A 24,475-nucleotide genomic window follows, 5' to 3' on the forward strand; every position below is an offset into this window, starting at 1 on the left:
GTTCGGCTTAATGTTACGAATGACAGACGATTAGCCGAGAAGCAACGCTAGCGGCCACCCTCTACGGGTGACGCGGCCGTGTTTTGGATTCGTACTTGCCCCAGCGAGTTGCAGCCATGTTTGTGGTGCAAGACAATTTTAGCTGCCCCACACTTTTTTTTTACCTCTCCTTTATTTTTCTGTAATATTTTGCAGCCATGTTTTTTTCTCCTAAGTTTATCGCCATGCAGCTTGGTTCACTACTAGCATTTTAAACTTTCACCTTCTATTCTCGTGCTACCATTTTCCAACTTTATAGAAGCCAACAATCAATTTATTCCCTATAGCAAAACCTGGCGTCCTTATAGTACAGCTTGTACTTGAACATCATTGAGACAATAAAACAAAAAATCTGTCATCCTTTTTTTGTTAGCTGCCATCTTAGTAAGCTTCCGACCATCTTACCCGTCATCCTCCAAGTTTATGGTCCAGAACACCATCAATCACCACGGTTCAGGTCAAGACTTTATCCTCCCTAAAATGAGCTCAGGATCTTTCTCTATGGTAGAAAACCTAAGTGCATGTGTTAATGTGTATGGTGGTATCGGAGACAATGACATATGGGCAATAAGATGTGACATCAACTTTATTTTTACTAAAACTGAATCCATAATTTTTTATGTCATTACTCTCTTTATTTTTACCTACATATCGTATTAGATTTATCCTAAGTCAAATTTGACCAACTTTAACTAAATTTATAGAAAAGAATAATAACACTTATAATACCAAATTTGTTTCATTGAATCCACCATAAAATATATATTGATAGTGAATAGGTTGGGCAGTATAGTTGTTGTTATATTTTTCTATAGACTTGATCAAAGTTAATCAAGTTTGACTTAGGATAGATCTAATACGACGTGTAAATAAAAACGGAGGAAGTATGTGGTACAATTAATGTAAAATGGTCTTCTTTTTACTATTGACTGATGGCCATGTATTAAACACAAAGTGTCCTCTCAAATTAACATGAAAATATTATGAAATTCTTGCATCCAAACATGTTCATCCAATATCAAATTTCTAATTCAGTAGGATTGTAGCTCCAGCCGGTAAAACCCTAACTCTCCTAAGTCATAAACCCTCCTAGCTTTCTCACCCTTGGCTGGACTGCTGAAGCCGAGGTCGAGCAATGCCGTAGACTGAAGCAGAGCAGCGCCGCCCCCGCCCGCCATGTCGATCCGCGCCGCGCTCCACCTCCGCCGCTTGTTCTCCACGGACGCCGCCCTCACGCCGCCGAAGCTGCGGAACCTACCCTACCGCCTCCGCCACGCCGCCGTCCCGGCCGCGCGCGCCGCCGTCTCCGAGTACCTCCACTCCACGCGCTGCCTCCCGTCCTCCCACGCCGACTCCATCGTCGCGCACTCCCCGCGCTCCCTCCTCTCCTTCCTCGCCGCGCTCCCTGCCGTGCCGGGCTCCCTCCCCACCGCGGAGCTCCCTTCCCTCCTCCGCCGCCACCTCAGCTTTCACCCGCTCAACGAGCTCCCCTTCTTCCTCGAATCAATCGGCGCGCCCGCCGCGGCGCCCCCCCGCTCCGACCTCATGTTCCTCGCCGACCACCCCACTCTGCTCGACGCCGTCGCCGCGCTCGCGCACTTCGGATTCCCATGGTCACGCCTCGGTCTCCTCTTCCCCGCCGTCCTCCTCGACGTGCCCCCGGACCTTATCTCAGCTCGCCTCACCGCTCTCGAGGCCCGCCTCCACCGGCTCCCGCGCGCCGCCATCATCGCTGCCTGCCTCACCTTCCCATCGCTTCTTGAGCGCGATCTATCCGATTGCGACCCACTCGTTAAGGATCTCGGCGCCACGTTCAGAGGATTGGGTCCGGATTTGGGGGCAAGCAATGACATTGACGCGTTCTCGGGCGTGTGCCGGAGGATGCGGATGTTCTATGATGCCGGGGCAGAGATTGGTAGCATTGGGGGACTTGCCGGCAGCAGCTGGAGAGTGTTTCTTGAGCTCAGGGAAAAGAGGATTGCTGAGAGGTTATGGTTCTTCAAGGATCTTGGGATGCCCGGGAAGGAGCTGGGAAGGTTCTTGCTAAGCAATGCCAAGCTTTTTGATCATGATTTCTCTGATGTAGTGATCTCGGTGCCAGAGTATCTGCTGAGGGTTGGTTTGGTGGAGGATGAGGTTAATGCGGCTATAGAGAAACATCCATATGTTGTTGGGAAGAACCAGCTGGAGAACCTCCCCAGGGTGCTGCGGGCAATGAAGCTGGAGCATCGGTTCCTGGAGAAGATCTCGGTTGGTGGGGAGAACTTGCGTTATTTATCACCTTATTTTGCTTTGGAGGTTGATAGCTATGATGCAGAGGTTGAGAGGGCTTTCTTGGATGGGATGGCTAAGGTCAAGGCTGACAAGAAAGCACAGCATGTGGACAGCAAGCTGGAGTTCTTGAAAAGCATTGGGTATGGTGAGAACGAGATAGCCACCAAGGTGATTCCTGTCCTTCACAGCACTAAGGATTTCCTGCAGGAGCGGTTTGACTACCTTCTGGAAAGAGGGGTGGAGTATACAATGCTGTGTCGGATCTTGACTGTTTTTCCAAAGGTGCTGAACCAGGGCAAGGATATGCTCAATGAGAAGTTGAATTATCTCACAGAGGAGCTGGGCTACTCCATAGAGTACCTTGATTGCTTCCCTGCATTTCTGTGCTTTGATTTGGAGAACAGGGTCAAGCCTAGGTATACAATGCTTCGGTGGCTCCGAGAGCATGGCCTACTTAGAAAACAATTAGCCCCTGCAACAGTGCTTGCTAACTCGGAGAAGAGATTCATTACTACTCTCCACCTTGTGCATCCTGCAGTTCCAAAGTTGTGGCTTGAGAGCTTCTCTTCAAGAATGCATATGGAGTGTTATCTCAAGAATATTTATCATCAGCATTCAGACAACAAATAGTTAGATGTCTGGAATCATATTGACATGATTGTTAGAGGTACAAAGTATTTTTTTTTCATGTGCATCCTTTCCCTGTTAGACATAGCAGCTTTACATTTGGGAAAATTCTTTGCTCCTGCATATATAGCAGTAAGCTGCAGGATGTAGGATGAAATGGGATATATACCAACTAGATAGCAGAACTTGATTTTTGGTAAAACTGTGCTGTAAATTTGAACTCTGTTCAGTCTTCCACTAGCGCTCCTGTGGCTATACAGTATGCACTGATTGGAACATGTAACATGTTGTATTCATCTCATCCCTGATAACAGCTAACTGCCATTTTTATCTGGTAGCACTAAATTGATAGTTTTTTTTTTCTGAAGTCGAATTGTGCTGTTGCTGCAATCAGTTAATCGTCTCTGCAATATTGCTGCTACCTGATCCAACACTTCTGCTCTCGCCGAGAGAAAGAGACAGGCTCAGTTTTCTTACATGAGTAAACTGCAAGTTGCGAAAAAGAAAAGACAAAGGCCTGTCTAATAGAGTTGAGCAGATCCAGCTCTGCACGCAGTAAGAACCAGCAAGCTTCAGTCGTGAAGGGTGAATGGTGAATCGCAAACCTGGATGCCGCCATAAACAGGGTGAATCAAGATTAATGTTGATGCAGCTTTCAACGCAACAACGGGCTCTGCAATTGTGGGTTTCGTAGCTAGATATGAACATGGCCTGGTTCGCCTCTCATCTTGGGAGGATTTGTTTCAATGTTTTTGATTCTGAGTAAGCTGGCATTCTGAGAGGTCTTCACCTTGCCCTCAGGCCTCAGGCAGGTGGATATCTGAACATGTTGTCATTGATACGGACTGCCTTAATGTTGTGCGTGCTTTGAAATCCAGAGCGGAGAACAGAACCCGTTTTGGTGATGCTTCTGAAGCCCAAAAGGAGGTGAAATCACTTGCAAATGAGATCAGGGAGGTTGAAGTTAAACATTGTTCTAGATCTTAGAATAGGGTAGCTCATTCTTCAGCTAAGAATTCTTGTGAAGAAGTCTCGCCCATTGTCGCGGAATCTCTAAACACGAATCCTGGGCTCAAACCATGCCATTTTATTGGGCCATGTCGCCTCTGTTTCTCGGCCATTCGATTATGCTTGAACGGCTGAGATCGTCCAAAAGATTGGGTTCCGGGATAACGCAACGCGCTGGCTTCGAGAGAGATCGAGCGGCGCTTCTGCCGATGCGCTCGCGGATGGCGGCAGCCTGGCGATGAGCAGGGAGGAGGAGCCTAAGGGGTCGCGGGTGTGGTGGTAGTCCATCGACCATCGCCCATCCTTGGTCGCAGCGACGGTGGATGCTGAGCCCACAGCGGCGCGGGGGAAGCCCGGCCAGCTCCGTCTCCGCCGACAGGTGCCATGGGCGACCGAGCAAGTAGCAACGGTAGTGATGAGCTAACTCCTTTGGCAATGCGAGAGGCCTCGAAGCGCAGCGACATCGAGAAGAGAAGCATTACGGTAACCCCCTTGCAGCATGGCAGCCCTCGACGCCGCGCAGCCGCAAGGGCTGGGGAAGCGAGACTATGAGAGTAAGTGCGCGTGCGTTAAGAGACGGCCGATGTTGCCGCGCAGCGCGAGAACTCCGGCCAGCAGCCGGCAGCGGCATCTCTCCTCGTCCTTGCCACCGGGCTCTTGGTCTCGGCGGCACCAGGTAGCACTGTAGCAGCCGCGAGCAACCCGGCAGCACGCGGGTGTCGCACACCTCCGTGCCACGAGCCTATGACCCGTTCGACGGAATGTTGCGCCGCCACATACAAGTCTGAGGTGCAGTCAACACGGTAGCAGCCGGTGCTTTCTATCCACTTCTCACTTCTCCTTCCATGCGACCTTTCATCTACTGGAACTTCCAAAGCAAAACATCTCATGTGGTAATAGATCAAAATCTCACTTATATATGTGTTTGCTCAGATCTTTTAATTTCCCCTCCAGATGTAGACGCAAGCCATCTTCTCTGGTAATTTATAACTCATACATATACTAGATCTATCTCGTTGTTAAATTTTCAAAGCAGTATGTAAAAGTTCATGTTCCTATCATCAAGGGGCAGTATGACGTCAATGATACCTATTAGGCTACTACATTTGTATTACTGATTGGATATCTGCCTTTTAATTTGGCATCAACAATTGGTTAGCTTAACTGCAAATAGACTGATGATTTGAGTATTACTTATGCGGGTAAACCTGATGAGAAATAGCAACATTATTGTTATTTTTTCCTTGTAAGTACTTGCCCAAGTACTAAAATGAAGCAACAGGCTGGTATTAGTTCTTAATCCACGTACATATCAGGATTGGAGGTTGGTCCAATTTTTAGCAAGTGATTGCCTCTTAATCTAGATATTAACTATTATAGTTGTGTTTACATCTTAATTATTATGAACCGATGCTGGTAAAGTTTGTATTTTTTTCTATGAAGAAATAACAAATGACAATACCAAATTCACATTTTACATATACTTGGTGAATACAAAACCCAGACTTAACAGTTATATTGATTGGCAATTTGAAATTTAGAAACCCAGCGGTTATAATGCTAATAGACACATAATTGATAGCTTAGAACACAGTATTCTTACATGTGCTTTTCCAATTTAATTTGATGTGAAAGTCTGAACTGACCATGGGACCAAAACATGAAGCCTTGAATACGTGAAGATATTATGGGGGTTAATACTGCAATAAAATCTGAACAAGATTTGCATGTACTCTCACAAATATTTCAAAAAATTAGTGTTAAAGAATCTAAAATAATTTTCGTTCTTGCTCATGAGATATGCATAGCAATAGTTGTACCCTCACATAGCAGAAAATAGAGAAAATTGGATTTATACCATCAAAAGATTCAAACTTTAGATACGTACCATCAAAAGATGGCAAGTTACTGGTATTTACCATTCCGTTAGCTTCCATTGCTTGCTTCAATTTTCTTAGCACGTCCAATATTTACCAAGTTCCAGTTTTGCCCTTAGCCAAAAACACATACCTAGCATTCTGACTGAACAGGCAAACGCACAAAGCTAAATATCATCCCTCCCAAAGAAGCAGGCGAGTGGCGGTGTGCACCTTCCTTGCAGACGCTTCGGCGATGCGCTCCCCGGCAATAGCTGCCTCCTCCGCCCTCCCCTTGCCGGTCCGCTCCTCGGTAGTAGGTGGCGCATCTTCCCTATCGATGCTCCGGCGACACGCCGATCGAGCGGCCGATACTCCCTCTCCTTCTGCCTGACTTGCGCTGCTTCCAAGTTTTAATTTGATTTTGCTTTGCGGTTCCCAAAAGAAAACAAATGGAGGCAGGAGCAGCAAGCGCATTTGCAAGATGGAACAAGGAGACAAATGAGTAACTCTGGTGGAGCAACAGGTAGGACTAGAGGAGCAGAGAAGTTCACATTCTGTTGTTGCATAATAAAAAGAGTTCTACCACTACACATGGTTATCCACTTAGGAAGACGCTCAGCCAAGGATACTATGGTCATAAGTAACATGAAGTTCACAAATATGGTAGGATTCTAAGAAGTGTTATATTTTAATGGTATATGTCTATAGTTGATTTTTTTGATGGTACATATGTAAAGTTTTGATCTTTTTATGGTCTAAATCCAATTTTTCCTAGAAAATAGGTTATCTAGATATTTGAAAAAAATATTATATCAACTTAAGATAATTAGTTTTATTGATGATGACCAGTAGTAACTTGGAGACATGGTTTGCTGGCTTAAAACTAGATGGTGTGGAAGTTTGACATTTCTAGAAGGCCAATAAATCATTGTTGTCAAATTTTATATTTGCAATTAGATGACCTTCGGTTTATTTTAATATAATTTTCTGATAATCTGCAGAGATAATTATCATGAACCTTTATGCTGAATGATTGCATCAATGTTAGTTCCCTGCTATGCACTATTTGGAGAATATATAGTTTCAATTCTAATTTCTCATTTTTTTGTCTTTGGTAAAATATCAGTTGCTATAACTATATCAACTATCATTTAAGATTTGAGGTTGAGCTGCTGAAACTAACACCATTTTCCGACTTAGAGAGCCAAAGATGATATGGAAGAACATACCATGGAATGAAGTAGATACCCAAAAGAGATCAAGCTATAAATGAATAGGGCTTTCAGAAAGTCTGCAAATTTCATCTCTCTTAATCTTTCTCTAGTATCTCAGTTTTTTAATATATTCTGTACCTCATCTTTATCACCTACACGTCCAACTACAACATTTGTAAGCCGAATAGTACCAAAGATTGTTTTTGTTTTGATTGCGCATTCCTATATATAACCCCATTGTGCATAGATGTTTAACTAATTGTTAAGTTAATTGTGAGGTACAAATACACATATTCGATTAAACACACACTCCTATATAGTTTCTCCATCAAATTTTAAAGCTCTTCGACCGCACACAAAATCATCAAGGTCAAACATGGCGCGGCCAGGCTGAGTTAATATAGCTCGACCTTTTCCCTTGAAAAAAAAGGCATCCAGCTATTTTTTCCTTCAACAAAAAGGCCAGGTGTTATATGAAAAACCGGAAATACCTTGTTTATCGGTTGCTGGAACGAATGTTCGATGTTTTAGAGGAACTGGGAAAAAAGGTTCGAACAGGCTGGCGAGAATGTTGATCTCAAGAAAATTCAAATGGGGATGATCCCAAATGGAAATAGCCAAATGGGTAGGCTAATTAATGGGCTAGTGGTCTGGTCTAGCAGGCTAGCAGCGAGATGGATCCCCCAGCCCAAAACAGCTGGAAACCCGGCCTCAATCCAATTCAACTTGGCACTCACGGAAACGGGCCCGATCGGACTCGCCCAAAACCGACTCGGCCCGATCTGCGAATCATCTGCTTAAATCGCACGCCTCCCACTCGCGCGCAATCCCCACACCCGCCTCTGCTCTCTCGTCTTCCTCTTCTCGATCGGATCCATCCAGCCCCAGCTCAGCGCTCTCGCCTTCCCCCCACCGCCTCCGCTTCTCCTCCTCCTCACCTCGATTCGATCCGCCCCGCCGCGCTTCTCCGATCCCGTGGCGATGCCGCCGCGCTCCTCCTCCGGCGGCATGCAGAGCATGAGCTCCAGCGCAGGAGGCACAAACCATTGGCGCCCAGGAGCTCGACTGCCAAGAGGAAGAGGCCATCCGCGCCGCCGCTAACGCGTGAGGGTGATCGCTACACGGGCCGGGAGCCAGGCTCTCGTCCACCAAACCAGGAGGATCCGTCGCCCACCGCCTCAAAGCCCCCGCCAGGCTCCGCTGGCACCCACGCGGAGCCGCGACCTCGGCCTCACCCCTCACCCGTGCGGACACCCTGCACGCCGCCGCCGTCCCGCTCCGCCCCATCCTAGGTCGATTCCACGTGCCCGACCACCCTCATTTCCGACGAGAATCTGAGACCTGAGACAGCGGTTGGTGTCCGCACGAGGACCACGACGCTCAAGACCGGGGAGGTTCTGGTGTTCTGGCTCAGGGCGATGGTCGTGTCGCCCACCCACGGAGGCTACGAGGTCGTCTACGACGGCAACTGGCCGCCCGGTGACCCCCACGGCACCGTCCACGTTCCGCGCAGACACGTCAGGATGATCAAGCCCTCGTCGTCGCCGACTACTCCGCCGCCGTCCCTGCCTCCGTCCAGCACCCCCAGGTCGTCCGCCTTCCACACCACCGCCACCGCGGCCGCCGCGCGGAACGAGGAGACGCGGCCCGCGCCGAGGCCGACCACGGCGGGGAAGAGCCTGCGCCTCATCCGCAGCCTCTTGCCGGAGATGGAGCGCCATGCCCGGGCTGCCTAGCCGGGATACTAGCTGACTGCTGCTCGGCTCCACTTGATGCATTGCTTGTTCACTCACGAGTAGTCTCTGTCTTTTGTTTGATTAGCTCATGGATGTGTGCCTCAGATCTCAGGCGACCATGTGTTATTTGGCAAAATTGCCAGCATGGTTGGTGCAAATCCTTTCAACTTCTGATGATCTATATGTATGTTGGAATGATTATTACTCAGTTAACGTTGTTGCTGACGTCATTAACCAGTTAATTTGTTTGAGCACTTCTTATATTCTTCTTGCTTCCTGATTATCTCTAACATGTGATTAAGCAGTTGGAGGTGCTGGTAGGGCTTTATCATGAGGTGAGCTGCTGGTATTCTTGATCGAGCACTGAATGCTGCTTTGACAGAGAGATTAGTGGACATTGATATTTCCGATTTTACTATACTTGCTTTTGATCAATCAAGTCGAGTCATGCTGTTGGTGGAGTCAGGAATGAGTCATTTTAACAATTTGTTGAAAGTATCTGAAACTATTTAGTTAGTTGTCTATGAAATATTTCTGCTATTTGATTAATGCATCAGCTCTTGCCGAGACAGAGCTGGCTACTTTGTGCTATATAACATGACAACCTGAGAGAGAGAGAGAGAGAGAGAGAGAGAGAGAGAGAGAGAGAGAGAGAATCCATTGCGATTAGCCTAAAAATCATAACAAAATGCAGATTGCTAATTCAGACTGCGGGAATTCATTTTTGCATAGACTATAGCACACTGCGCTTAATTGCTAAGTAAGTGCTCTCCACTTCTTCACTTTAGAGTCCTGGGTCCGGAGTCTGTGTCGGCGGTGGCGACGCGCTGAGCTCACTTATGAACCCAACGAGCCGCTGGAACTCCGTCGCAGATGAACCTGCCTCGGCCATGTCCCGCCTGACCTGCTCCGCAAGAGCTCGCACGGCCCCTCTGATCTTTTTTTTTGTTGAAATAAACCGCCCCCCTGATCTCGTCGGACTCCATGGCCTCCCTCACCATCCTCTCCACGACGGCCCTGTCGCACACGTCCTTCATGTCCAGCCCCGTCCTCCACACGGCGCTCACCAGCCGGCGGCCCGGCGCTGTTGGTTTTCTGGTCGATGTTGCACGGCCAGCACACCGTCGGCACGCCCTCGACGGCGGCCTCCAGACGCGGGAGGTCCCGTCGCCGGACGAAGCTCTCCAGCACCGGCTTGTCGAGGCCGCCACCGCCCGGGGAGGGGAGGTCGGCGTGCTCGAAGAGCTCGGGCACGGTCAGGTACGCCAGGAAGCTGCACGCGCTCGCCGCGCGGAAGGAGATTCCTGGCACGCCGAGCTCCTCCGCTACGTCGATGGCGAACGGCAGCATGCCGTCGGCGACGACGCACGTTCAGCGGCGGGAAGCAGCCGCACGTCGTGGTGACCGCGTGGCGCAGAGCGAGGCGTACGCGGCAGCGCCCGTGGCCCCCATGGACCCCAGGAGCACCCTTGATCCCGCGCAACGGCAAGTTTCATTTACTGGCCTAGTGGCCGTTGGGGAACGGGCTACTTTGCTCTACTCAGCCCAGCATGGAATGCACAGGACTGCAAGCAGGAGGATTTGGATAGGGGTGGGCATTGGTCAGACCGAAAAAGTCGGTCGGTTCTTGGGTTTATCTGAAATTTCGGCTATATGAAACTCAAGACTGATTGGTTCTTAAAAATCGTCAGACCGAACAATTCAGTTTCAGTTATCTCGGTTCGATCCTTGACACTAAATTTTGACAGCTCTCGGTGATCTTTGCTTGGTTCCTCTGGTGGCTGGCAGGTTGCCATCGTCACTTGCGCCACTCGTGGCTTCCATTTGTGATTTGCAACAGTTCGTCTCGATCTCTCGAGAAAGTAGCAACCACCACCCGATCGCGCATACAAGTCCTGACTGTGATCGAATTCTCCGGTTCTCTCCTTCTCGGATCCCCATATCTCTTGACATTGCCAAATCCTTGAGCCGCTGGAAAAGGACGACGACAACGGCATGAGATGGAAAATCGGCCGCCAGCCATTAACCGCCAGACACGTCGCCCTTACCGGCCGGAGCTCATTGCACTGCACGTCTGCACCCATTTGCTGCTAGGTACTGTACCACACAACTTGCTAAATGCTAAGGTTTTATCCCACTGCACCTTTCTCCCTGGCAGTATCTGAGCGATCGTATTCAGATTCAGGGCAAACATTGCCGACCGTTAGTGCATTCAGAAATTTGTGCGCACAATTGGCGGTGATTGCGTTGAGTACCATCCAACAAGTACTTACTGTTTATCAATTTGATAAGAACAAAAACAAACTGTTTATCAGCCACTGAAGAATGACCTCATACTGATAGAGTCTCTGACCCTTCTTGAGCAGGGGCGCGGGCTCAGTATTGATGCATGGGTATTCAGCTGAATACCCAAAAATTTTGGCAAAAAAACTTATATACATAGTATATAACATGTATATGTATTAAAAATAGAAAATAACATCACAAAATAGGCTTTCCAATCTTATATTGCCTCTTGGGCTCAAATAGCTCACTTCTCAATCTCATTTTGGTATTTAATTATGTGCTATAAATTTATATTTTATGCTGTCAAAATAAAATTCACCCTTTGTAAATTTTGAATACCCAAACCCCAAATCCTAGGCCCGCCCCTATTCTTGAGGCTTGGGAGGTTTGGGGCTAGTCTAATTCTTAAGTAGCAACCCAATCTTAACAATAATCAGGAACTGTTACAGAATAGCATGTGCGAGATGTCTGTCCATAGCCATGCATATACTCATTCTTTATTCTGGAGATCGTTCTCTGCAGCTGACGCGCTGAGATCCTTGATGAAGCAGACGAGCCGCTTGAACTCCAGCGCCGACGACCCGCCATCGGCGATGTCACGCTCCACCTGCTCCGCCAGGGCGCGCGCCGTTCTCCTGACGTCGGCGGACTCCATGGCCACCCTCACCGTCCGCTCCACCACGTCCCTCTCGCACACGTCCTTCATGTCCAGCCCGTTCCTCCACACGGCGCCCACGAACCGGCTGTTGATCTGCTGGTCGACGAAGAAGGGCCAGCACACCATAGGCACGCCCTCCACGACGCCCTCGATCGTCGAGTTCCACCCGCTGTGCGTCAGGAAGCACCCCACGGCACGGTGCCGGAGCACGTCTCGCTGCGGCACCCACGGCACGACGCACGACCTGCCCTCCCCGGCCGCGTCGACGGCTTCCCGGAGCGCCGCGTCCTGGCTCGCCCCGAGCATGTCCGGCCGGAGCACCCAGAGGAACGGGTAGCCGGTGGCGACGAGCCCGTGCAGGAACTCGGTGAACTGCTCGTGGGAGATGACCGTGAGGCTCCCCAGGCTGATGTACACCACGGACCGCTCCGCCTGGCTGTCGAGCCACGCCAAGCACCCGTCGTCGTGGCGCCACAGGCTCGTGGCGACCGCCGGCGCGGGGGACATGGCGTGGAGTGGCCCGACGGCGAACACGTCGCGCATCTCCCGCGCGAGGTGCGTGAGGGATGTCCGCTCCAGGGACGCCGTCGTGTTGAGCATGAGCGCTCTTGCCTTGCGGCTCTGCACGGTGGCCGCGACCACCGCCTCCAGCAAGGGGTCTTGATCCGTTTTGGTGAGGGAACGGCACTGGACCGGGAGGTCTCGCCGTCGCAGGAAGCTCTCCATCCCCGGGACGCCGCGGATGGGCTCGTCGAGGTCGCCGCCCTCGGGGAACGGGAGCTCGCGGCGCTCGATAAGCTTGGGCACGGACAGGTACGCCAGGACGGAGCACGCGCTCACCGTGCGGTACGCGATCGCGGGGACGCCGAGTTCCTCGGCGATGTCCCAAGCGAACGGCATGATGCCGTCGGCGACGACGCACGTCACCGGCGGGAAGCCGTCGGCGGTGCCCCCCGCGCGGCGCAGCCTGGCGAGCAGGTCGCGGTACGCGGCGCTGGCCGTCATGCGCAGGCCCTCCATGAGCTGCGGGATGCCGCCCACGTCGCGGGGGTCGTCGTCGGGGAGGCCGTCGGGGACGGACAGGAAGCGGAGGCGCGGCGAGGCAGCCGTGGCCTCGCGCGCGGCAGCGCCCAGGCGGCGGAGGTTGTGGTCGGTGTGGAGGAAGGTGACGTGGAGGCCGGCGCGGAGGAGCCCCGTGGAGAAGTGGAGGAAGCTGTTGAGGTGGCCCTGAGCCGGGATCGGGAACACCAGCACGTGCGCCATGTCCGCCGCATCCGCCATGTCCGCGCGATCGACCTGCACTGCAGTGGTCCAGCTCGGCGCGGCGATGGCGTCTATTTAAGGGACAGGATGCGGGCCAGGCAAGAGGCAAGGTCAGACACGTCACAGGACATGATCAATGGTGGAACCAGCCGTGCGGCAGCGAACCAGAGGCCGCGCGGCAGCAGCAATGCCACACGTGTGCCGCGCGAGCCCGGTTGGTGACGCAGAAGACCAGCCCGTTGCCGCCACAGTCGTCGGACTCCTCGGCTCGAGGAGGCGAATCCCGAATGCCCCGGGGACGGCTGCTCCAGCCCTCCAGGTAAAACGCTGACCAGAAATGGTGGGTGGAGGCGGCGCCAAGTGCAGGAGGATTTTGGGTAACCTGCCTCATTTAGTAAGCCTAACCAAGTTGTATCCTTTGTATCATGTCGTCACGCCTGAGTGCAAGTGAATGCGACCCTGATGTTATATCTCAGTCAACTGTTTTTTTATTACCACATGCTTTCAAAATTAATGTTCAGGTAAATAGTTAAAGTTACACTTGATTTGAGACAAAGATAATATTTTGCTAGCCGATTACTCCGTTAGATACACATCATATAGTTACATCTTTTAGTTGATTAAATAATTGTTGATCAAAGTTTGATAAAAAAAATCAGCGTTGTCATATATTTAAAAATGAAGGTGATACTTATTCGCCGTACTTATTACTAATCTCGTGCCTGCCGCCTCGTCCCTGAAGACAAGTATGGCAATCTACCCGGCAGAAAAACCAGAAAAACAATGCCAAATATCGAAACCAATGGATAAAAGGATAAATCCAGCTCGTCTTTTTTTAAAAAAAAAAAGGAAAATCCAGCTGGTCCACTGAACACAAATGTCACCATCCACCTGGCAGAAAAAGTTCAGCCTACGTCGTTTCTGCGCCTGCTCAAACGGGCCCACTAGCAGGCCCTACCGCCCTAGCCGGCCACACACACCAGTCAGTCAACTGGATAAGACGATAACTCAAGCCAAAAATATCATCACACACCGCTACACAAGGCAGCGCGCGCGCGCGTCGTCGTCGTCACAGCCCAGAGAGCACCGCCCTCGCACACCGCCGGAAAATGGGATCCACCATGCAGCTCACCGGCCTCCTCGGCCTCTCCTCGCCGCCTCTCGCCCAGTCCCACTGCTACAGCTGCAGCGGCGCCAGGAAGCAGAGCTGCTCGCTCCGCGCGCCGCGGCGGCAGGGGAGGCGCCTCCGCGCCGTGGAGATGGGCGCGCCCGGCGGCGAGCCTCCCGCCGGCGCGCCGGAGGATCCGTCCGTCGACTTCGCGTTCGTCAGCGTGAGTCCTACCCGTCCTCGATTAGCCGACGTCGAGGCAGGCTTTGCACACTGCTTTTTTCCTTACCAACTAGCTGACGTCGTCGCCGACGCTGCAGCCGCGGCTGCTGCCGGACGGGACGCCGGACGTGCACTACCGGACGGCGCGTGGCGGGCAGAAGCTCCGGGACATCATGCTCGAGGGCTACATCGACCTCTACGGGCCCTACGTACGTGCGCGAGCCGCTGCATACGCGGCCGCCGGCGGCGATGCCGCTCTCGCTTGCTCGCCGTGCCGCGCCTGCTCATACTGATTAGCTCTCGCTGCTGCTCTGTGCTACTGCAGGATAAGCTTCTCCTCAACTGCTCGGGAGGCGGCGTGTGCGGGACCTGCATCGTCGAGGTAAATCCAGAATCCATTCAGAATTAAGAATTCTTTTTTCTTCCGCTGCTGGAAATTATCCTGGCTGATGGCTGCGGGCCTCCGCGAACGGAAGGCCAAGTCCGGCAACTGGGCCTCCGGTTGGCCCAGTAACCGCTCGTCCGCGAGGTACTCAGACACAATCGTAACCGTTCCTTCTGGGTCCAACGGTTGGGATGACCGCTGGCCAGGACGGCAACTGAAATACCGACCGGGTGGACGGCAAATCAAATACCGTCCACCCCTGGCCTGGCCTGGGTGCCGCCGCGGGGACTCCTCGCCCGACGCCGGCGCGCGCTCGCCTCACCATTGGCGGTGACACCGCCATGTAAATGTGATACTTGCTCGTTGCTGTTCTTCCCTGCATCTTGGATCACCGTCTCGGCGGCGCGGCGCCACCCTCGTCGGACCGGACCCTCCCCGGACGCTTCCCGCGTCGCGCGCGCACAGCGGGCGGCCGCCGGCCGGCACGGCGGCACCATCATATCCTCGCGTCCACCTTCTTTTCCGGCACCAATGGCGTTGTATTGACCGAGACTCCCGGCCTTCTCCTCCCCAGACAGCGCTTTATGCTCGCCTCCGCGGCCTGCTAGTGGCCTCCCGCCTCCGCGTTCGTGGCCGTCACCTATGGATTAGGACTCTGAAGGCGTATCAATGTCTGCCGGCTGCCGCTGCCACTCAGGAGACTGATGCTGCAATTCACTTTCCTGAATCCTGTTGCAATGGCTAATTGACCCAAAGAGAAATGGGCCTAACACTTCGTCCCTTCACTAATTTTACAGGTGGTTCAGGGCAAGGAAATGCTTTCTCCAAAAACTGAAGTGGAGAAGGAGATGCTCAAAAGGGTTTGTACACACAACTCCCTCCTCTGTTCATCAGAAGCAGCCGCTGCAAAATCCTTTTAAAAAAATAATTCGCTGCAGCATGCTCTAAACTGACTGAACTTGTGTTCTTTGTGCTAAACTTTGTTCGGCACTCTTCAGAAACCCAAGACGTGGAGATTGGCGTGCCAGGCTACGGTCGGCAATGCAGATTCAACTGGGCAGGTATGACAAGATGCTTTTCATTGAAGCTTTTTCGACACTGTATTATCAAAAGTAAAAGAAAACCAACTATCAGTTCAGAATTTCGGTTTACAAAATTCATTCAAAGATTGCTGCGCGCACCGAATTCTGAATATATACTACAAGTGCACAATATTCCTGCCAGTGCTGCTTCGTGTTTTTTTAGAGTGAAATAGCATCGACAGCATGCCACTGATTAATTTGTTGCTATGCAGATGGTCATTCAGCAATTGCCGGAGTGGAAGATACATGAGTGGGACAAGTAGAAGTAACCAACTGGTCTTAAAAAGTACTCGTATGGCCTGCCATGAACATGGGGAGTGGAGAAGCAATTGATCAGTAGAATAACTGATGAAGATTTATGAAGCTTTCAATACTCCATACAAAAGATCTTGAGCGTCTCTTTTCTTCTGTAGCAACTAAATGGAGTATGGATGCAATTAGCCTCGTTCTGTAAATCGCTCCCTTGTTCGAAAATGCAACCGCAACGTGTTCATGATCCCTCCAAGGACTTGCATTTTATTCGAGAAAACTTTTCACAAATCTCCGAACAACTGTAGTATCATTGTTGAAGGTGTAGGCTGGATCGATAAAAAGAGCTCAATGCCTAGATGGCAGTATTGAGCTGCATACCGTCTCCACCGTACCGGGGTTTTTTTTTTCCCTGATAGGCAGCTGCTTGGACCAATTCAACTCAAAACCCTCTGATGATGGGATCCATGCGCAATGCCGCAATTCACTTGTACTTCAAAAGACAGAGCGGTGGTGCGTGCTGCATGCCTGCATGTCGCCCACATCCGGCGACATACCTATAGATGGATGGCACCGGCCCGCCGGCCGCCGGCGATGCAGACGGAGACAGCGAATATTTCAGGTTGATGCGACTTTTCCAACCCACCACCACCGGTCGAGGAGACTACCCGCTCAGAGCAAGTATTACAGGCGGCGAAGAGCCGGCGAAATCCAACGTGGCAGAGAGATAAAGCAGGAGAGAGAAGAAAATGGGCGCCTCGCGAGACGCCGGCTAAAAGCGGACGAAGTGCACTGTGGCGGCCGCTCTCCCACTCCGATACTTCCACGTCGCATCTGAGCATTAAATATCGGTGAGGTCCACCACCACTGCTCGGCAATTTGGATGACCTGGAGTTTCTTGCAGCCGGCGAGCGGGCGTATTCATTAACCTTGCTCTCACTGTGAAGTGGCCAAGCGCTAGCAACCAGGCGCAGAGGGACAACAGACCACCCACGCCACGCCACCGCAGCTGCCGCTCCCCCTCGCTCCCCCCTGCCGGTCGGCGGCCATGGCGGCGGCGGCGCACGTGCTCGTCTTCCCGTTCCCGGTGCAGGGCCACATCAACTGCATGCTCCACTTCGCCACGGCCCTCGTAGGCGCCGGCGTCCACGTCACATTCCTCCACACCGAGCACAACCTCCGCCGCCTCGGCGGCCGTGCCTCTGCCTCCTCTCCCGCCGGGTCCCCGCGGCTCCGCTTCCTTTCCATCCCCGATGGGCTCCCAGATGACCACCGCCGCTCGGTGGCCGACCTTTTTGAGCTCTACAAGTCCCTGGCGGCTGAGGCCATGGGCCCGTACCGCGCTCTGCTCACGCCGTCGCCCACCACGGGGAGCCGTGCTGCCGATGTCGGCGTCGACCCCACCGGCGGCTTCCCGCCCGTGACGTGCCTAGTCGCCGACGGCTTGCTTCCTTGGGCCTTCCACGCTGCCGAGGAGCTCGGCGTCCCGGCGATCGCCTTCCGCACGGCCAGCGCCTGCAGCCTTTTGGCATTACTGTCCGTGCCCAAGCTTTTCGAGCTGGGCGAGCTCCCCTTCCCTGCAGGCGGCGACCTCGACGAGTCGGTTCGTGGCGTTCCGGGAATGGAGAGCCTCTTGCGGCGACGAGATCTCCCAAGCCTCTGTCGCCGCCCCAACGAGACAGACGACGTCGACCCCGCGCTGCACGAGCTCGTCAAGCTCTCCGCCCACAGCGGCAAGGCGCGGGCGCTCATACTCAACACGACCGCCTCCTTGGAGCAGTCAGCGCTCGCGCACATCACGCCGCGTATGCGCGACTTGTTCGCCGTCGGCCCTCTCCACGCCATGTCGCCGGCGGCGTCCTGCAGCAGCCTGCTGCGCGAGGACGACGGCTGCACGGCGTGGCTCGACTGTCAGGCGGACCGGTCCGTCGTGTACGCGAGCTTGGGGAGCCTTGCCACCATCTCTCGCGACCAGTTCACCGAGCTCTTCTCCGGGCTCGTCGCCGCCGGTTACCCGTTCCTCTGGGTGCTCCGGCCGGACATGGTGGAGGCGAGCCAGGACGCCGCTCTCCAAGAAGCTGCCAGGGGCGCCGGAGGCAGCAAGGCCCGCGTCGTGGCGTGGGCGCCGCAGCGAGACGTGCTGCAGCACCGCGCCGTGGGGTGCTTCCTGACGCACGCCGGGTGGAACTCGACGCTGGAGGCCGTCGTCGAGGGCGTGCCGACGGTGTGCTGGCCGTTCTCCGCTGACCAGCAGATCAACAGCCGGTTCGTGGGCGCCGTGTGGAGGACGGGGCTGGACATGAAGGACGTGTGCAGCAGAGCCGTGGTGGAGAAGACGGTGAGGGAGGCGATGGAGTCCGCTGAGATCAGGCGGTCGGCCCAGGCTCTGGCGCAGCAGGTGAGGCGCGACGTCGCAGTCGGAGGGTCGTCGGCGACGGAGTTCGATCGGCTGGTCAAGTTTATCAAGAAGCTCAACACGTCGAGTGCCGGTCTCGGTCAATGACAAATGGACATTAAATGATGGGACGTGCACTGGCGTAAGCGTTCCATGGATGCAATGTGACAGTAGCAAGCAGCCGATCTATGTTCTGGCTCTGTTTTTTTTTTCTAGCTGATGGTTTCCAACTCTTTGATCGTACTGATTGGTCTATCCAGGCTCGGTTGGGCTTGGAATGGATTGTTCTTTCGTGACAAGAACGCTCCTGCTCCCCCTGTCCGCACACTCCGCGCTACCTGGCTCGCCACCCGCCGCCACTAACCAGTCCATTTTCACCGCTACCTGACCCACCAGGTTACAACCCGCTGGTACAGCTCCGGTGCTCTCTTCACAGTTCAATTTGATCCTTATACATATTTAATAAAATTGAATAAGATTAGAGTCCAACTCTATTAAGATTCGACCTTTAGATTATGTAAGTTAAAATTTAGATTTCTTTAGTACCCTATCCGCCAGCCGCTATCGGCACCTCGCCGCACCACCGCACGGTCGCCACCCAACGAGAACCCACCACCCCTAATCAGACATCTGACCATTCGAAGCATGCGACGCTCGAAAACTTCTTCCTTTTCAAGTGCGCTTGCAATGCACAATCTTTGAAATAATATGCCACAACACACGGTCCCTAATCTGCCTATTATTTTTTGTGGCCTGATTCAGCAATAGGTCTTCCTTTTATCTTATATTCAATAAAAAAATGTATTGAAAAAACTACCATATTCTTCGAGAGGGACTGCCTAAATCTATCTTAATCCATGCTAGCTTATCAAAACATACATTGCCGTAAAGAATATTTGGCGGATCATTCGCAATGCTGAACCTCGTTTAAAAATATCCAATGTCTCGGTGTCGTTTCTTATATGGTTTATTTGATCCATGATGCCTGCGATCTTGTTTGTTTCCAAGTTCATAGATTGCATGCCGTCAGCGTGCCGGTATTTGATTTCGATGGTTTTCTTTTATAGCCGTTAGCAGGAGCATTCTTCCAGTCTTGATCAAGTGATGTCCCAAAAAAATGTGCGCAAAGTTTCAGTCACCCCACTCACTAATTATATATTCCGGCGTAGGCCATGCGTATATGCGATGCGACTCTCTAATTTTAAAGCCAGCCGCTGCGTAGCGTAGGAGGCGGCGTGGAACGCACGGGCAGATCGAGGCACACTAGTCCAAACCGAGCGTTACGCCGGGCACAGGAAGCGTTCGACGGCCATGGCGGAGGCGCACGTGCTGGTGTTCCCGTGCCCGGCGCAGGGCCACATCAACAGCATGCTTCCCTTCGCCGCCGCGCTCCTCGACACCGGCGTCTTCGTGACGTTCCTCCACACGGACCACAACCTCCGCCGCGCCTCCTCCGTGGCCGGCTCGCCGCACCTCCGCTTCCTGTCCGTCCCGGACGGCCTCCCCGACGACCACCCGCGCTCGCTGGGCGACATGATGGAGCTCGAAAGGTCCCTGCGGGAGGTGGGCGCCGTAAGGTACCGCGCTCTCCTCGCATCCTTGTCGTCTGCAGGGCGCCCGAGCCAAGATGACAGCGACGGCGTCGATGACGACCAAAGCTTCCCGCCGGTGACCTGCGTCGTCGTCGACGGCCTGCTAACTTGGGCGATCGATGCTGCCGAGGAGCTCGGTGTGCCGGCGCTCGCCTTCCGCACGTCCAGCGCGTGCAGCTTCCTGGCCTACCAGACCATTCCCGAGCTTGTCGAGCTCGGCGAGCTCCCCTTCCCTGCGGGCGGCGACCTCGACGAGCCGGTGCGTGGCGTTCCGGGCATGGAGAGCTTCCTGCGCCGACGGGATCTTCCCAGCTTGTGCCGCCGTAGCGGTGGCACCGGCGGCGTCGATCTCGACCCCATCCTGCACGTGTTCGCCGAGGCCACCGCGCATAGTCGCGAGGTACGGGCGCTTGTGTTCAACACGACTGCCTCCCTGGAGGGGCCGGCGCTCGCGCACATTGCGCCGCGCATGCGCAACGTGTTCGCCGTCGGCCCTCTCCACGCCATGTCGTCGTCGGCGCCGGCGCCGGCCTCCAGCCTGTGGAGCGAGGACGACGGGTGCATCGCGTGGCTCGACGGCCAGCCAGACCGGTCCGTCGTGTACGTGAGCTTGGGGAGCCTCGCCGTCATCAAGCACGATCAGTTCGCTGAGTTCCTGTCCGGCCTTGTCGCCGCCGGCTACCCCTTCCTCTGGGTGCTCCGGGCGGACACGGTGGCGGCGAGCAAAGGCCAGCACACCACTCCCCAGGGATCCATCGGAGCGGTTGGAGAAGACAAGGCCCGCGTCGTGGCGTGGGCGCCGCAGCGGGACGTGCTGCGGCACCGCGCCGTGGGGTGCTTCCTCACGCACGCCGGGTGGAACTCGACGCTGGAGGCCGCCGTCGAGGGCGTGCCCATGGTGTGCTGGCCGTTCTTCGGAGACCAGCTGATCAACAGCCGGAACGTGGGCGCCGTGTGGAGGACGGGGCTGGACATGAAGGATGTGTGCGACAGGGCCGTCGTGGAGAGGATGGTGAGGGAGGCCATGGAGTCCGACGAGGTCAGGAGCTCGGCGCAGAAGCTGGCGCGTGTGGTGAGGCGGGACGTCAGTGAGGGGGGATCATCGGCGAGGGAGTTCCAGCGGCTCGTCAGATTCATCAAGGAGCTCAGCATGGAAGGTGCCAAGTCCGATCACCAAAATCAGGGGTGAAGGGATGTACCTATGGTACATACACTTTGTGATTTTTACGATCATTTTTTATGCTGTGTCTCTCTCAAAGATGATAATAGGGGAATGTGCGTGTTTGTATATTCATAAGGTTGCATTCATAAGGTTGCGTGTGTGTATATGACGGCACTGTGTTTAAAATAGATATATTCGAGTGTTTACGCTTAAAACTTTTATCAAGTGTGCAACTTCATCAAGACATTTTGTTCGGTGAAGCCCACTACGTTCCCATGTAGAAGGTGCAATGTACAAACATTCAAATTCGGATTTGATCTCTATAAGGGGGCTGTGAAGTTTAAAAGTGGTTGGTGTGGCTCTTTTTGTTTCTGCGTTGTGGTTTCTTCGTTTTGCTGCTTATGCTTGTTGCATGGTGGATTCTTTTGAATAGAGATGGTGTGCAGTTGGAGTGAGTGTAGTTGTAATTTTAAGAGTTCTTTATATTTCCATTTAATAAAACTTCGGCTAATCGAAAAAAGTTCAAAAGTGGTAGTTGTACTCTCAGAATTGGGAAGTACTTCTACCTTTCCTACCCCAGGGCCGCGAGTACTAACCGACAATTTTGCGCATTGCCCGATGCAAATACCGGGATATTATTTTCTTGTTCCATTTCTACGAAGAAAAATTTTGAAAATCAAGAGAAGCTTCCTCATCAAAATTGAACTTTCAAGAAAAATTGAGGGTACTAATTCATAATTTCTGAGAACTTTGGATTACTTACAGGTACCTACAAAATGTCGTGGACTAGCGTATGGAACTCACTCGGAAGTAGCCAAACGCATGCAGCCACGAGCAGACTCAGCAGGATAGCACCTTGCTGACGCTCGCTCCCGTGCCGGCCGGTGAAGAAGCGGCCGCCGGGCGCCGGCCAAACCAAACCATTAACTTATTCCACGATGACAACATGATTTTCTGTTCAAGAAGAAAAAAAACATGACTTGTTCTAATCTTATAGCCACCTGCCGCGTTGGTTGTTGGAGCTTGTCTTGCGGATGCTGAAACTCACACGTCTAGCCAGGATAAATCCAACCCACCACGGGGACACACATGTCGTCTCAAAAGAGCATCTTCAACCATGAGTCCTATATTTGGATATTAGGGACATATTTGATGTGTTTAGGACAAAAAAAAGTTTATACTCCAACAGCGGGATCTCAAATCGTGTCATTTACAACTAATCGGGGAAAAATTGGAGCGGAGGCATTGGGGAAATAAATCTCTGTCAGTTAGATTTCGTGGTAAAAGAGAGATAGGACCCAACCAATTGAGTTCTATATCTAGGACCCGGGAGACTGAGTTCTAAATTGATTTGCCAGTTTTTTGTAAAATAGGACTCATGTTGGAGGCTATTTTTTCTCTTAAACCCTATATTTTAAGATAGGATCCAAATTGGAATTGCTAATGGAGATGCTCTGACGCTCGCACCCGCGCCATGGCGCACCGGCGCACGTGCTCGTGTTCCCGTTCCCGCTGCAGGGCCACATCAACTGCATGCTCCACCTCGCCACCGCCCTCGTCGGCGCCGGCGTCCTCGTCACCTTCGTCCACACGGACCATAACCTCCGCCGCCTGGAACGTGCCTCCGCGTCAGGCAGTTCCGCTTCGCCGAGCCTCCGATTCTTGTCCGTCCCCGATGGCCTCCCGGACGACGACCCCCGCTCGGCGGGAGGCCTCTTGGAGCTCCTCCAGTCCATGCGGGACCGTGCTCTGCTCGCCTCCCTGCTGTCTACGGCGAGGCCAACCTGACCTGATCACCACGACGGCGTCGACGCCCACGGCGGCGGGTTCCCGCCGGTGACGTGCGTTGTCGCTGACGGCTACCTTCCCTGGACCATCGACATCGCCGACGAGCTCGGCGTCCCGGTCCTCGCGTTCCCCACGTCCAGCGCGTGCAGCACCCTGGTCTACCTGTTCGTGCCCAGGCTTTTCGAGCTTGGAGAGCTACCGTTTCCTGCGGGCGGCGACCTCGACGAGCCGGTGCACGGAGTTCCGGGGATGGAGAGCTTCCTGCGCCGACGGGACCTTCCGAGCCCCTTCCGCCCTGTCGGCGAGAACGGCGTCAACCCCAGGGTGCACGTTCTTTCCAAGTACACTTTCCACAGCGGCAAGGCGCGGGCCCTCATACTCAACACGGCCGCCTCCCTGGAGCGGCCAGCGCTGGCACACATCGCGCCGCACATGCGTGACGTGTTCGCCGTCGGGCCTCTCCACGCCATGTCCCCTGCGCCGCCGGCAGTCGCCTCGAGTCTGTGGCGCGAGGACGACGGATGCATGGCGTGGCTCGACGGCCAGGCGGACAGGTCCGTCGTGTACGTGAGCTTGGGGAGTTTCGCCGTCATCTCTCGCGAGCAGTTTACGGAGGTCTTGTCCGGGCTCGTCGCCACCGGCTACCCGTTCCTCTGGGTGCTCCGGCCGGACATGGTCGGGGTGAGCCAGGACGCCGTCTTCCAGGAAGTGGCCAGGGCGGTGGGAGACGGCGGCGGCAAGCAGACACGCATCGTTGAGTGGGCGCGGCAGCGAGACGTGCTGCGGCACCGGGCGGTGGGGTGCTTCCTGACGCACGCCGGGTGGAACTCGACGCTGGAGGGCACCGTCGAGGGCGTGCCCATGGTGTGGTGGCCGTTCTTCGCGGACCAGCAGATCAACAGCCGGTTCGTGGGCGCCGTGTGGAAGACGGGGCTGGACATGAAGGACGTGTGCGAGAGAGGCGTAGTGGGGAGGACGGTGAGGGAGGCGGTGGAGTCCGCTGAGATCAGGCGGTCAGCGGAGGCTCTGGCGCAGCAGGTGAAGCGCGACGTCGCTGCCGGAGGCTCGGCGGCGACGGAGTTCGAGCGGCTCGTCGGGTTCATCAGGGAGCTCAGCACGTCGAGCGTGACGTCCGGTCTCGGTCAATGGTAGGTGGAGGCTCAAGTGCTGGTGTTCGGTGTTGGAAATTCAGTCGTTTCAGCTTGTTTCGGGTTTACATTCAGAACTTTCAGAGGTTCAGTTAGTTAGCGTTGTTATCTACTTCAGTCAAATAACAGAACCCGATCTCGGGTGCGTCATGTACGGCCAGAATCGTGCCTTGTTCACGATGCGGCGGGTCACGTAGAAGTCGAGTCCGTCTTTCTCGTTGTGTCGTAGCTGAAGCCTTGTGCTCTACTCGTTCGGTCGTGGGATGGCGCGGCCTTGTAGGAGGAGTGGCGTGCATGGCGCCGGGTCTGTAGTGGCCACGAGCTGCTCATCGTCTTGTATATACATCAAGCAATAGAGTCAGAAAAATGCCAAGTCGTTG

The 24,475-nt window shown here is 53.7% G+C and overlaps 6 protein-coding genes and 1 pseudogene across 6 annotated transcripts; 5 read left to right on the plus strand and 2 right to left on the minus strand.

Annotated features, from left to right (window-relative positions):
* Nucleotides 1-1,019: 1,019 nt before the first annotated feature.
* LOC112882129 (transcription termination factor MTEF18, mitochondrial) lies at nt 1,020-3,285 on the plus strand. The gene has a single exon (XM_025947117.1). It carries the CDS (start codon nt 1,216-1,218, stop codon nt 2,941-2,943), a length of 1,728 nt encoding a protein of 575 aa, XP_025802902.1. The 5' UTR covers nt 1,020-1,215; the 3' UTR covers nt 2,944-3,285.
* Nucleotides 3,286-9,380: 6,095 nt separating this feature from the next.
* LOC112883448 lies at nt 9,381-10,470 on the minus strand. Its single transcript, XM_025948748.1, has one exon. It carries the CDS (start codon nt 10,105-10,107, stop codon nt 9,595-9,597), a length of 513 nt encoding a protein of 170 aa, XP_025804533.1. The 5' UTR covers nt 10,108-10,470; the 3' UTR covers nt 9,381-9,594.
* A 790-nt stretch (nt 10,471-11,260) lies between these two features.
* Nucleotides 11,261-13,294, minus strand: LOC112883447 (7-deoxyloganetic acid glucosyltransferase-like). Its single transcript, XM_025948747.1, has one exon. The coding sequence runs from the start codon at nt 12,980-12,982 to the stop codon at nt 11,534-11,536; it is 1,449 nt and encodes a 482-aa protein (XP_025804532.1). The 5' UTR covers nt 12,983-13,294; the 3' UTR covers nt 11,261-11,533.
* A 699-nt stretch (nt 13,295-13,993) lies between these two features.
* Nucleotides 13,994-16,260, plus strand: LOC112882642 (photosynthetic NDH subunit of subcomplex B 3, chloroplastic). Its single transcript, XM_025947737.1, has 6 exons — nt 13,994-14,295; nt 14,393-14,503; nt 14,620-14,676; nt 15,477-15,539; nt 15,678-15,740; nt 15,974-16,260. Exons 1-6 carry the CDS (start codon nt 14,074-14,076, stop codon nt 16,022-16,024), a joined length of 567 nt encoding a protein of 188 aa, XP_025803522.1. The 5' UTR covers nt 13,994-14,073; the 3' UTR covers nt 16,025-16,260.
* A 185-nt stretch (nt 16,261-16,445) lies between these two features.
* Nucleotides 16,446-18,704, plus strand: LOC112882641 (7-deoxyloganetic acid glucosyltransferase-like). Its single transcript, XM_025947736.1, has one exon. The coding sequence runs from the start codon at nt 17,059-17,061 to the stop codon at nt 18,511-18,513; it is 1,455 nt and encodes a 484-aa protein (XP_025803521.1). The 5' UTR covers nt 16,446-17,058; the 3' UTR covers nt 18,514-18,704.
* Nucleotides 18,705-19,716: 1,012 nt separating this feature from the next.
* LOC112882921 (7-deoxyloganetic acid glucosyltransferase-like) lies at nt 19,717-21,424 on the plus strand. The gene has a single exon (XM_025948118.1). It carries the CDS (start codon nt 19,717-19,719, stop codon nt 21,184-21,186), a length of 1,470 nt encoding a protein of 489 aa, XP_025803903.1. The 3' UTR covers nt 21,187-21,424.
* A 1,217-nt stretch (nt 21,425-22,641) lies between these two features.
* Nucleotides 22,642-24,473, plus strand: LOC112881213 (annotated as a pseudogene).
* The last annotated feature ends 2 nt before the right edge of the window (nt 24,474-24,475 follow it).

Source organism: Panicum hallii, chromosome 2 (assembly GCF_002211085.1).
Source record: "Panicum hallii strain FIL2 chromosome 2, PHallii_v3.1, whole genome shotgun sequence".
NCBI classification, from domain to species: domain Eukaryota; kingdom Viridiplantae; phylum Streptophyta; class Magnoliopsida; order Poales; family Poaceae; genus Panicum; species Panicum hallii.

What these genes read in the sequence shown, in the direction of transcription:
- LOC112882641 (XM_025947736.1), top strand. Translation starts at nt 17,059, where the DNA reads ATGGCGGCGGCGGCGCACGTGCTCGTCTTCCCGTTCCCGGTGCAGGGC.
- LOC112882921 (XM_025948118.1), top strand. Translation starts at nt 19,717, where the DNA reads ATGGCGGAGGCGCACGTGCTGGTGTTCCCGTGCCCGGCGCAGGGCCAC.
- LOC112883447 (XM_025948747.1), bottom strand. Translation starts at nt 12,982, where the DNA reads ATGGCGGATGCGGCGGACATGGCGCACGTGCTGGTGTTCCCGATCCCG.
- LOC112882129 (XM_025947117.1), top strand. Translation starts at nt 1,216, where the DNA reads ATGTCGATCCGCGCCGCGCTCCACCTCCGCCGCTTGTTCTCCACGGAC.
- LOC112883448 (XM_025948748.1), bottom strand. Translation starts at nt 10,107, where the DNA reads ATGCTGCCGTTCGCCATCGACGTAGCGGAGGAGCTCGGCGTGCCAGGA.
- LOC112882642 (XM_025947737.1), top strand. Translation starts at nt 14,074, where the DNA reads ATGGGATCCACCATGCAGCTCACCGGCCTCCTCGGCCTCTCCTCGCCG. An exon ending in TCGACCTCTACGGGCCCTAC is followed by an intron (nt 14,504 to 14,619) that starts GTACGTGCGCGA and finishes GTGCTACTGCAG; the next exon opens with GATAAGCTTCTCCTCAACTG. An exon ending in ATGCAGATTCAACTGGGCAG is followed by an intron (nt 15,741 to 15,973) that starts GTATGACAAGAT and finishes GTTGCTATGCAG; the next exon opens with ATGGTCATTCAGCAATTGCC.